The sequence below is a fragment of the Juglans regia genome, chromosome 11, assembly GCF_001411555.2.
Source record: "Juglans regia cultivar Chandler chromosome 11, Walnut 2.0, whole genome shotgun sequence".
In the NCBI taxonomy this organism is placed as follows: Eukaryota; Viridiplantae; Streptophyta; class Magnoliopsida; order Fagales; family Juglandaceae; genus Juglans; species Juglans regia.
The window spans coordinates 5,975,049-5,986,869 of NC_049911.1; the positions used below are offsets into that span (position 1 = coordinate 5,975,049).

At 35.4% G+C, this 11,821-nt stretch overlaps 2 protein-coding genes and 1 non-coding gene across 5 annotated transcripts; all 3 read right to left on the reverse strand.

The window, feature by feature from the left end:
- Positions 1-604: 604 nt before the first annotated feature.
- Positions 605-2,303, reverse strand: LOC108990657 (putative UDP-rhamnose:rhamnosyltransferase 1). The gene has a single exon (XM_018964680.2). It carries the CDS (start codon positions 2,260-2,262, stop codon positions 775-777), a length of 1,488 nt encoding a protein of 495 aa, XP_018820225.1. The 5' UTR covers positions 2,263-2,303; the 3' UTR covers positions 605-774.
- Positions 2,304-4,909: 2,606 nt separating this feature from the next.
- LOC108990653 lies at positions 4,910-10,804 on the reverse strand. Of its 3 annotated transcripts, XM_035682628.1 has the most exons (7): positions 10,384-10,802; positions 10,186-10,292; positions 7,569-8,368; positions 6,543-6,675; positions 5,710-6,044; positions 5,482-5,613; positions 4,910-5,286 (listed from the first exon to the last, which is right to left on the reverse strand). In XM_035682628.1, exons 1-6 carry the CDS (start codon positions 10,691-10,693, stop codon positions 5,490-5,492), a joined length of 1,809 nt encoding a protein of 602 aa, XP_035538521.1. In that variant the 5' UTR covers positions 10,694-10,802; the 3' UTR covers positions 4,910-5,286; positions 5,482-5,489. The 3 variants fall into 3 exon arrangements, with proteins under 3 accessions (XP_035538521.1, XP_035538522.1, XP_035538520.1); XM_035682629.1 differs by having other exon boundaries at positions 4,910-5,613; positions 5,710-5,978; positions 10,384-10,804; XM_035682627.1 differs by having other exon boundaries at positions 4,910-5,613; positions 10,384-10,801.
- Positions 10,805-11,530: 726 nt separating this feature from the next.
- On the reverse strand, positions 11,531-11,603 carry TRNAR-CCU. The gene has a single exon. It is a non-coding gene; the product is annotated as a tRNA-Arg (tRNA).
- Positions 11,604-11,821: the final 218 nt, after the last annotated feature.

The window sequence follows — 11,821 nt, forward strand, 5'->3', positions numbered from 1 at the left end:
GCCATGAAAAGTTCTTTTATTCATAACATTGCTTTGATGCTATGTAAGAATTTTTCTTACAGAGAAAAGTAAAAAGCAGATAGGAATTGAGACAAACTTTTGTTCTCATTGAAGAAGAATAAAATTACAAATGTTGCTTTCCTACATATATATATATATATATATATATATATATATTATATATATATAGTACTGTGACTCTGCCAAAAACAGCTAGCGGAAAAGAATATGCAGCCTGCTGCCTAGCACACGTCTGTACTGTCCACTTAAAGAAAATAACAAACTTACTAATTAAAATACTAGAAGACACTATGAATAGAAACTATTTACAAGTGACAAATACACATGCAGAGTGATCCTTTGGTAAAATGATCTCAGCTGCATCAGAGGCAACATGGTGTTTATTATTTTCTTCGTTCACTGGTTTACAAAGATATTATTTATCTTTCTATTTTTCAACCCATTTTACTTTTTTTTTTCCTTAAAGAAAACCTATTGATTAGCAGAGAACCACATGCAAACTGTAATTTTTCCTTCTTCTCGGCTGAAAATCTATAGAAGAAACTTTCTGAACATGATATATATAGAGTGGCCAGGCTAAATCTTGTATAACGAGCACTGCATTAATTAGCTTCTTTATTTTGAACTTAAAACCAACGTACAGTAGCAGCATCTTCAACTCAATATTCCAGAAAAATCAGAAAAAAAAATAAAAAATAAAAATAAAAAGGCAAATTTTACTGTACTTTATTCACTTTCTAATGACCCTTGGCATTAGCGATCACCACAAGCCTGTCCATGGTTCTCAAGAAGCTCAACGAATTTGTCTACATATCGGTCCTGGAGTTGCTTGTCTCCAAAAGTTGTCATCATCTCCTTGGCTTTATCCCTGTAAATCTGTCCCTCTACATCCTTCATCACCAACCTTAACGTTTTGGCCACAGACTCCCTGCTAAACGACCCGTCTTGCTCATTTCTGGGTACCTCTGCTCCTGTCTGCATCTCCTCTAAAAGTTTACCATTCAGTATTTGGTCCCCAAAAATGGGGAACATAATAAGTGGACGTCCAAACTGGAATGCCTCTGTCACTGAACTCCAACCACAATGTGTAAAGTAACCCCCAACTGAATCGTGACCTAATATCTTAACCTGAGGCGCCCAACCCTTCCAAAGAACCCCACGATCTCTGGTTCGTTCCTCAAATCCTTCAGGAATCTGATCATCCAAGTCTTCTCCATTTTCTTGGCTATTTTGCTTTCTTAGAACAAGAAAGAAAGGCAAACCCGATTGCTCCAGCCCTAGAGCCAACTCTTTGAAGTCTTCTGGACTTGGTTTGGTCTCACTTCCAAATGCTACGTAAACCACTGACCCTTTATCTTGCTTGTCTAACCACTCGACAATGGTTCCCCAAGTGCTATCCTTGTTATCGTCATGTCCGCCTTGATCTTCCACCGACGGTGGTAATAAGCCCACTGGAATTATAGGTAAATTATAAAGTTTTCCGATAAGTTTCAACCACTCACCTTCGACCTCCATGCAAGCTTTAACAGCAATGAATTCGGTGCCTAACACCGTTTTACTGTAACGAAACCAATCGGAAATACCAGAAGCATTTTCTTCATAGAAGCCAAGGACTAGTTGCTTTGCCATAAATAGCGGAAACGCTACTTTCGTTGGAAAGGGAACCCATTTGGGAGGTACAGTTAAACGCTCGGGCTCCATCCTCGTGCCCTTTGGATAAATAGCATCTTCCATCACACTCGACTCTGCTGGGGGTCCTAAGAAACCTAGACATGATGCACTGAAAACACTGAAGAACGCCCGTGAGATGCATAACTTAACTGCAATTGGTGGTAACCAATGGGGGGCAAAGTCATATACAATCCAATCGGGAGTGGAGGTTTCTAAGAAACGAGATAAAGGTTCCTGGAGACCATCGTAAGCTATCTTAAGATATGGAATTATGTGATGTGGTACGTCCATGGTGGCCTCTGCGTTTTCTGGGAGGTTCTCTACACGGGACAAGGGCAACTTGACAAAAGTTATGAAAGATGCTAGATCTAGAGGGATTTTTGGGAGGCGTTCAATATTTCTAGGAGTAGAAATGAATGAAATATGATGACCCTTTCGAGCTATGTGCTTGCTAAGCTCTAAGAACGGGATTATGTGACCGAAGGCCAGCCATGGGAACATGGCTATGTGAAGCTTCTTAGGCAGATCATCAGCCATGGCGTCCATTTTGGCGGTATTCTCTGTGTTCATTATCTTATCTCTCTCCCTTTAAATACAGTCCAAAATGATTTGATGGTGATTTCTAAATTCTTTTTGTAATCGTCGTCACACTTGTAGAAAGTAGAAACGCTATCCACCACCAGAAAATCCTATACAACACACACACACAGTCGTCAAAAAAAGGAACCACTCTCGCACCGCATTGCTAATAATTCGGGAAATGATATTTCTAGTGTTAAAGTTATAAGTTTTGTGTATTTATATTGGGAAAAAATAGATAAATTCAAGATTAATTACATAAAAAAAAATTAATGATAAATTTTATTTTTTTAAATGAAATACGTGGAATTTATTCAACCTAAAAGCGTATCAAGGATTAGTTTTAAGAAAAATGACAAGGTCTCGTTTAGTTTTACAATCATTCTCATTTCAACTCATCTCATCTAATTTCATTTAATTATTATAATTTTTTTTAAATTTTTACACAAAATAAAATAAAAATAAATAAACCTTTTCAAATTTTAAAATAAAAATAATATTAAAAAAATATATTCTAATAAAATTTTATTCAACTTTTAACTTTTATTTCAACTCATCTCATTTTATTTGTGAAAATAAACGAGTCTCATGAGTTTGCTCTATCAAAATTATCGTTTGAGTATTTTATTTTATTTATTATTTTTTTAATAATTAAAAAAATAATTATTAGTGAAGTTAATTTGAAAAGTAAACTCACGGGATTGCCCATTTATTTCTAGAACAATGATATACACAACATATTATACAACATATTATATAAATTAATAATGTTATAAAATGAGGATATTTTTATAAAATAATGTTACTTTTATAAGATATTTTATAAAAATATTCTTTGTTTAAAATATAATTGTATAAAATGTTGTAAAAGATGTTGTGTAAATTATTTTTTAATATGAGTATTTAGAATATTTTAATATATATTCTATAACCTTAAATTGCAAACTCTGTACCTTTGTTCGGCGGTTCGAATATTTAGAATATTTTAATATATATATATGTAAATAATAAGGTAAAAATTAAAAAATATATATTATAAAATTAAAAAAAAATTATTTAAACATAATTTTTTCATATAACTTTTCGTTTTAATTTTTAAAATTTATCTTTTATGTTTTGTTAAAAAATTTAAAAAAAATTGTAATGATTAAATAAAAAATTTAAAATTTAAAATTAAATAATATTTAATATTTAAATAATATTTAAAAATAGTTGGGCAAGGCAACTTACTAAAATAAAGTTATCAAAATAAAGTTGTGTTTAGATGTTGAAATGAGTTGAATTGAGTTGAGATGAGATGATAAAATATTATTAAAATATTATTTTTTAATATTATTATTATTATTTTGATATTTAAAAAAAAAATTATTTATTATATTTTATATTAAGATTTAAAAAAATTATAATAATAAATTGAGATAAGTTAAAGAGAAATTTAATACCCAAATCATACTTAAAATAGTCCCGATGAATAAAGTTATTCGAGAACTTCAAAACTTTTTGAGATTCGTATATAATGTGGGCGCAGCCGGGATTAGGACGTCGACGCACTTAGGTTCAAAAGAAGTGTCAGATGGACACGTAACATATATAAACTATAGTTATTAGCGACAAAAACTGGTGGGTTAGGTTTGATCAGATTGGAATGGGGATTTTGTTTTGTTCTATTGAAGAAATCTTACCATAGCCATTTTCTTCACTTAGAATCAGATTTTCTATCATTTTTCTATAATTAATAGAGATATAAACCTAATCCATTAATTTCATTATATTTAACATTAATATCCATATTTTTTTATTTTGGAATTTTTATGGGATTGGAGCCGCAATCTAAGGGTGATAGATGTATATGCAGGGTGGAGTTACCCCTTCCCTGCATATGCGGAGGTTGTGTTTCCACCCCCGCATCCCGCCCTCGAGAGGTAAGGGTGGGCATTCCATCCAACTCGTCCCCCACACTGGGGTATTGATAACCCATTGGACCTAAAAATGATTTTTGAGTCTAAAAATATTTTTTTAGATCTAAATTATTATATAATTAAAATTGTAAATTAAAATTTATATATATAACAATAACTTAAAACTGATAACATAGTTTTAACTTTTATTTTATCATTTTTAAATTTGTTAAAGTTGTTTATAAGAGTGTTAGACTTGTTTACAAAATTGTACATGTATTGTATTGATTTCTTAGGCCAACCTTTATATAGAAGATCAAGATAATACATATACAATATTGTGAATAAATCTAACAAATTATATTATATATTCAGAAAATATAAATATCAACCTACTGTGCATATCAGCCACCGCACACTCTCTATTGAGTGAAAAGAAAAAAAAAAAAAATTTAGCTGTGGTGTGCTGCGGCTTCCAGCTGATGCGCAGCACAGCCCTTATATATTTATATATTATAAGTGGGGGCAGGGTTGGGCCCTGCATGTCCCCCGCCCTCACTAGGGGGCAGAATGCAGGCCACCTCGACATCTGGCAGGCAGGGGGTTTGCCTCGCCCATCCTGAAGCGGGGCAGTGGAGTGTGGGGCCACACTGCCTACTACTGCACTCTCTCTTTCTTTACTTTTTTTTTTAAATAAAAAAAGAAATCTATTACAATTTTAATAATAAAAAAAAAGTACATGTTTCATAAATTTTTTTTAAAAAAAATTATATCAAGTCTTAGAATAAGTGACTTGCAAGTAAGAAATCTCTACAACAAAACAAACTTTTGCAAAGGAAAAATGGAAGAAAATTGGCTCGTTGCACGTGCAGCGGAGACTGGGTGGATATTTCAGCGAGAACTACAATAGGCCCCTTCCTAAATCTTCGCCTTATCTTCGGCCCTACTACCCGGACCATGGAAACTCATATTCTTCATACTCATTTAACTTGCAGCCTTTCAAACTCGTGTTTGGGCAAATGGGTAAAACAAAGCCCGAAATCTCCATGTACAAGCTTCGAGACACTATGAATGGCAGGTGAAATCTCATTACAACTCCGATTACCCAATCTTGATGCTGAAGGTTAGGAGACAAATAGAATTAGTTCTGAGTGATAATTTACAGAACGAAAAGGGCGGACCCAAGAACATAAGTTAAGTTGTTTCCACACGCTATCATGAAGCTTGGAGTTTAGCAACCATAAGTGGCCACCAGCAAGGAGCAAGGTCAGAACAGCCCACCCGTGTGGATGGTAAATGACCAAAAATATACCTGCCAAGCTATTTGCTCAAGGGGGACATCAGCCTATTTTCTTCTGTATCATGCTTTGATGTAGCATCCCCACCCATCAATTCCTGAAATCCCTCCACCTTCACTGGTGGGGTTCTAACAATGCCCATGTTCCTGCAAGCAAACAAGAAATTCACAGAAATTCAGCCAAGAATCTCCTGTACTGAAGGCCATTAGCGGAAAAACAGTCTTCTTTAGAGTTTTTCTTACTGAGTCTGGATTTGGGGCATTTGAAGGGAAGGGATCTGTCTAAGTTGACTGCCTGGTTGAGCATGGAGATTTGGCATTGCAGCAATTTGTTGTGGCCGGAACTGTATCTGGCCATGCCTGGCACTGATAGAGTTGAAGGTATTACCATCCAATGGTAATTCTGCTGGGTTTTCAATCTTAACTTGAACCATTGGTTTGTCTTTCTCCATATCCATAACAGGGCGAGGAGTGGATGGTTGGCGTCTTCGCATTCTATCCAGCTGCTGCTGCTGTTGAAAAGACAGATTCTGGGGATGAACAATTTGCTGCATCTGTGTATGCATTTGTCTAGGCATCTATAGGTTCACCAGAAATTGAAATTAAATCAGCATATTAATTATGTCCCACTGTTCTTAACAAAGTTCGAAGCTGAAAATCTAGTAAGGCTCTGAAACTCTAAACCCTACAGGAGAGTTCAAAGCTGACTCTAAATCCAGCCCGCCAAACTTAGTTCATGCAAATGGCTTGTGTTAGAAAACATTGAAGGTAGCACAGGTGCAAAAATATTTAAAAGCACCATTTCTTTCCAGGATCCCTAGGATAAAGAAAAAGAGGGGCAGCAATCTGGTAAAGATCGTCAAGCACTTTTCCCTTTTTCCCAGTTAAGGGGATCTTTTTGTATTCTTCCTGTACTATGAAACACCCTTTAGGAGTATTACTAAAATCTTATCTTATCAAAAAAATTTGAACCAACTAGCTGAATTTTGGACTCCCATAAACAACTCCAAAACTAAACAACGCACAGAAGCAGCATGCAACTAAAATTAAGAGTAATGGAATGTCAGTGTACAAACTTGCTGGGGAAGTAGAACGGAACTATGGTGCTGTGACTGCAATTGCGGCTGGATTCCCTGATGTTGTTGCGGAGTTTGTTGTACAAAATTCCTGGAGCCATCCTTTACCAGCTCTGCTAAAGACCCTACATTACTGGTGTGTGTGAGTGAGATAGAGAGAATTAGTAAATTCATGTTGCCATTCATATTACAAATGAAAAAGACAAGGCCTGCATATTTGAAACAAATTACACTTAAACAAGGGAAAGATGAATATGGGTTTTTTGTGAATATTGATTTGAGTCAAGCTTATGGAAAGCTTAAGCTACATCTTGGCTTATACCCCAAAAGTATAAGACAAGGTTACAATTGGAGCCCTTTAGGACACTATAGACCACAAAAACTTCTTCCTCCCAGACAACAATGAGATCTCATTCTCACTACCCTCTGATACTAAATCTGAAGTATTACATGTTCAATAAAATGACGAACCATTTAAAACCATTTGATTTGTCTAATCGGGCCTTCATAAAACCATGAAATCATTTATGAAGCATGTGAGGCCTTCTCAAAACACTTCATCCCTTTGCAACTAAATTCGTATACAAGTTTCTGCAAAGGTGATTGCCGAGAAAGTATGTTGGATAGATATGTAAAAAGGACATAAAATTGCCTCTTCATAATGTATATACCATATGTTGGGCATGCATGCACACACACGCAAGCGCAACCCCACAAAAATGCACGCACACACACAACTCCAGTCTCCTTATCTATAATGTTTGCCCCAAAAAAAATATTGTTTATAAGCAAGCAAAAAAAAACAAGGATAATATTCTGGTAGCAAAAAATTTTTAACCTTACCCCCCTCTCCCTGGAAAAAAAAAAAAAAACGCATACACAAACACGAACATGTACACACATTTGAATGGGCACACATGCACAAGTTAATGAACAGGTTTAGTGTTTGTATTACCAACATTAAAATTCAGCAAAAATGAAAGAGAATGTTCTGATAGCAAAATTTGTAAGGGATTTCAACTTTACCTATATCCCAATGTTTTAAGGAACATCTTAAGTAGTTCAGTAGCTGAACACTGCTTTCTGTAACTATCAGCAAGGACCTTCAATATCCGGCCTAATTTACATATATGAGAGCTCAGCATCTGAGAGAAGACTTCCATTGGAACTTCCGAGGAACCACCAAACCCCACACTTGTCAACATGTTTGCTATTACCTTTTCAGACATTTGTGATGCTTGCTCTGGACCAAGACATTTCCTGTTCCCTTCCAACCCTAGTTTTCCACGATATAAGCTTCCTCCTTGTCCCATACTAAGGGACTCAGGCCTGATACCAAGCCTCTCAATCATCACAGGACTCCTGGTCATAACTTGAGGCAAGGTATCTAGAACTCCATAGAACTCCACTTTCCGGTTTTCATCCACTCTCTCTGCAGGGGGGAGTGCACTGTCAGGTACACAGTTCAATGTAAACATCACCTCGGGGAAAAAAGGTGTATCATCTTCAATTGAATTACTTCCATTTAAGACAGAATTCGGATGCATGTTTGATGCATTTTCCAACAAGTGATCATCCATAAATGCTAAACGCCTTTTCTTATGCTTCTCAAGAAGTCTCAAATAAGAAGACATTGCTTCAGGTGTACGTTTGTCAAATTCATGGTTTGCAGATGACAACCTATATGGTTTGCTACCTCTATACTTCTCAATGAACTGGTTATACCATGTTTCAGGCAGTTCTTCATTCCTAAATCTCTGTGATACATTGTCAATCTCAGATTCACCATATCTTGATCCAACGCTGAAACTGACCCTTGATTGAATCTGCAAAATTAAGTGATATGTTGACCAGCTAATGCAAATTTTTTTGATAAGAGGGGCTATACCATTTATAAGTAAATCTTCTTCACAGAATAAGTACAGTATAATATGACTCATTACTAATTAACAATCAAACTATGACTCATTACTAATATCAAATATTACTATCTATCACTCGAGTCAAGCCTAAAGCTTATCTTCAAATAAACAACACTGCATCCACATTAGGAGAAGACTAGGAATATGAGTGTTCTAGGTGAGCTGACCTGATAAAATATTTTACAACAAACACACGAACACATTGATATGAATATAAAAGGAGGTTGATAGATTGAGAAGGAACCATACAGTATCAATCTTTACACAGAAATCAGACAGGAGTGATATATAGTAGCCCCATTGAGGTGTATCGAGGTTTACTTAGAAACAAAACAGGAAAGATATATTATCCCTATTGAAGCGAGGAAATATGGCTCTCAGCAAGTGTGTACTTTGTACTTTTGATAAAATTGTTTGACCAGAATTTTTTTTATATAAGTAAGAATAAAACTTTTGAATGAACAAGAGTGATAGCCCAAGTACACAAGAAGTATACACGGAAAACCCCTAGCAACCATTAGGAGCTATATATGGATGCAAAGAAATTATGAAAACTAGGCCCATTACAATCGATAACAGAAGCCCAAGAAAACAAGGTGTCAAAGAAGAATCTCTTCAACTTGTCCAAGGAAGGCAAGGTGATCAGTTACTGATCAAAGCCCCATTACAATCAATATAAGAGAAGCCCAAGAAAATAAGCCCAATCAATATATATTGGGGATGTAGCTCAGATGGTAGAGCGCTCGCTTAGCATGCGAGAGGTACAGGGATCGATAGCCCGCATCTCCATTTAGGTTTTAATGGCCTCAATATATATGATTTTCTTTCTTCTATATCAACCTAGATAGGTCTTATCTCTTGTATAACTTTTTGTGTACTTGGGCTATACCTATCCTTATTAATATTACCGTTTACTTATCAAAAAAAGAAAAAGGTGTCAAAGACGGAAATGGACTATGAGTAACAGAAAATCAATTTAGCTTCATATCAAGGTGAGAAGTTACTGATCAAAAGCTCTGAGAACATGAAAAGCAGCCTCCAAGAGGCCTTACGAGGAAAAAGATAAGAGGCATCAGAAAAGCAACATGGCTAGAAGTTGGTCAAGGTGAGACCAGATTATAGGAAAACCAAATAAGAATGTAAGCCTACAAGCAATGAAAGTGAGAAGGTACGCCATTGTGAAATGCAACATAATTAATCTTCTTAGCGGCGCACTCGTACTAGCAGAAGTTCAAGAGTGATGCATACTGAGGCAGGACTGAAATTGGCGTTTTCCTATGGGAAAAATAAAGCTCTAGCCAAAGTAGGATAGCTAACCAAATTTCCTGTAGCCACCCTAAACATCTATTGAAGCTTGAAAAGTTCACCAAACCAAATGCGTAAAAAAGAGGAAGCAGCTCTGGAGCACGCAAACTACGCTTCGAAGGAAAAGTTTCTAGTCCACTTATCAAGCATAACATACGAAATACACGTAACATCCTTATGTGGAGCAAAGACTCGTAAAACAAATACGAACCACAAGGTCACATCTGCATTCCCCTAACATGTTAGAACTCGCATTCCCAACCCCTATTAGTTACTATAAATTTCTCACATTCGTCAAATTTTCAAGTGGTATTTTTTTTCTACGTTATTTTCATGTGGAATTCAATGCACCAAAAATTTTGGAAAAAACAAGCAAACAAGTAATGATAAAAGAGGATGAAATTGAGGTACCGAACCTTGGACGACGCCGTATTGGACGAAACACCACCTTCCCGCTGTTGTGCCCCGTCTTGTGCAGAGTTCTCCAACGTGAAGTAAACGTCATCACCGCGCAATCTCAAATCTGCAACAACAGCTTCAATTACAAACCACAACTCGAATCCACAGCAAAAAAAAAAAAAAAAAGCACGCTGAGAATCTAATTGGAGACTCACAACTCGGATTGAGCTTCGAAACTGCAATAGAAGAAGACGCTAGAGACGAAGAAGACGACGGATTGGAGCGGAAGAAGAGAGAGATGCTGGCTTTGTCGAAGAGGAGCGCTCGAACCCGGAGTTGGAGATGGATATGAGCCCTAGAATTGGACTCGTCGGTCCGCATGAAGGCTTCCCATGAGGAAGGCGAGGCGAGGAAATCGACGAAGTCGGCGTATTTGGAGTCGCCCAGCCACGAGCGCCACACCCGGCAGGTCTCAAGCTTTCTGGCCAGTTCGTAGCCCCGACCCTCCTCCCCCATTAGAGCCATTGTTCTGTATGAGGGTAAGAACGACGACGTGCTTGCTTGATGCTAAGGTGCTTCGCGTTTTGCCGTTTTCGATATTAAGGGGCAAGATTTCTCTGCGGGAAGGAGCACAGTTTCATATTTCTTCCTCTACTCTACTTTCATATCCCATGGACCATGGTGTTCTAATTTTCAGACATTTTAAGTGTTTTTGTTTGTTTTTTTTTTTTTTAGAGGTGTTGACTTGTATTTATTTTTATCTAGTAAATGTATATATTTTCATTTAAAATGTGTTAAATTAATAATTATGATTGAAAATAATAAAATCTATGATAATAATTATTATTATAAATTTTAATAACTTTCATATTTCTTAAAGGATTTTAAGCATTTTTATTTTTATTGTATCATTTTGCGAGAACGATACAATAATTGTTGGCTTTACTTTACTATTTATTTTTTATTTTTTGTTATGTGAAAATTGTTCTACAATGTTAGGACCTTCCTCGTTGACTCCCTCTTTTTATATGTTATATTTAATAATAATAATAATAATAATATTATCTTGTCTAAAAGAATTTGATATTGGATTTATTTAATTGAAAAGAGAATATTTAAATAAAAATATTCAAAGTTTTGGGTATGCATTGAAAATAAATAAATCATCTACCAAAAAAAAGAAAATAAATAAATCAGATGAAATTGAAAAAATAAATAATAACTAAAAGAATTTGATATTGGATTTATTTAATTGAAAAGAGAATATTTAAATAAAAATATTCAAAGTTTTGGGTAAACATTGAAAATAAATAAATCTTCTATAAAACAAAATAAATAAATAAATAATAACGAGTAGTATAACGCGCCGGGTAGGGGTCGAACCTACGACTTTCTGCTTAGGAAACAGACGCTCTATCCACTGAGCTACAGGCGCTTCTCTGGTTCCAAAATCTCTGTCAATATATAAACAAATAAAGAAGATCAGCATTTCTCATTACTAAAATAGACTTCCATTGCAACTGTCTTCTAGAGATTATGATCGTTTTTTAAGCCTTTTGGGTCAACCTGATATGTTTTTGTTTTCAGTTATGAATGAAGTTGGAGGTTTCTCGTCCAAATGAATACCAATTAATTAGTGTATAAAATGTAGAG

Excerpts from the sequence above, each read along its gene's own strand:
- LOC108990657 (XM_018964680.2), bottom strand. The coding sequence starts at position 2,262 with ATGAACACAGAGAATACCGCCAAAATGGACGCCATGGCTGATGATCTG.
- LOC108990653 (XM_035682628.1), bottom strand. The coding sequence starts at position 10,693 with ATGGCTCTAATGGGGGAGGAGGGTCGGGGCTACGAACTGGCCAGAAAG. Across the intron at positions 10,293-10,383 it reads TTCGAAGCTCAATCCGAGTT|ATTTGAGATTGCGCGGTGAT; the intron begins GTGAGTCTCCAA and ends CTGTTGTTGCAG. Across the intron at positions 5,614-5,709 it reads ATGCCCCAAATCCAGACTCA|GAACATGGGCATTGTTAGAA; the intron begins GTAAGAAAAACT and ends GTTTGCTTGCAG.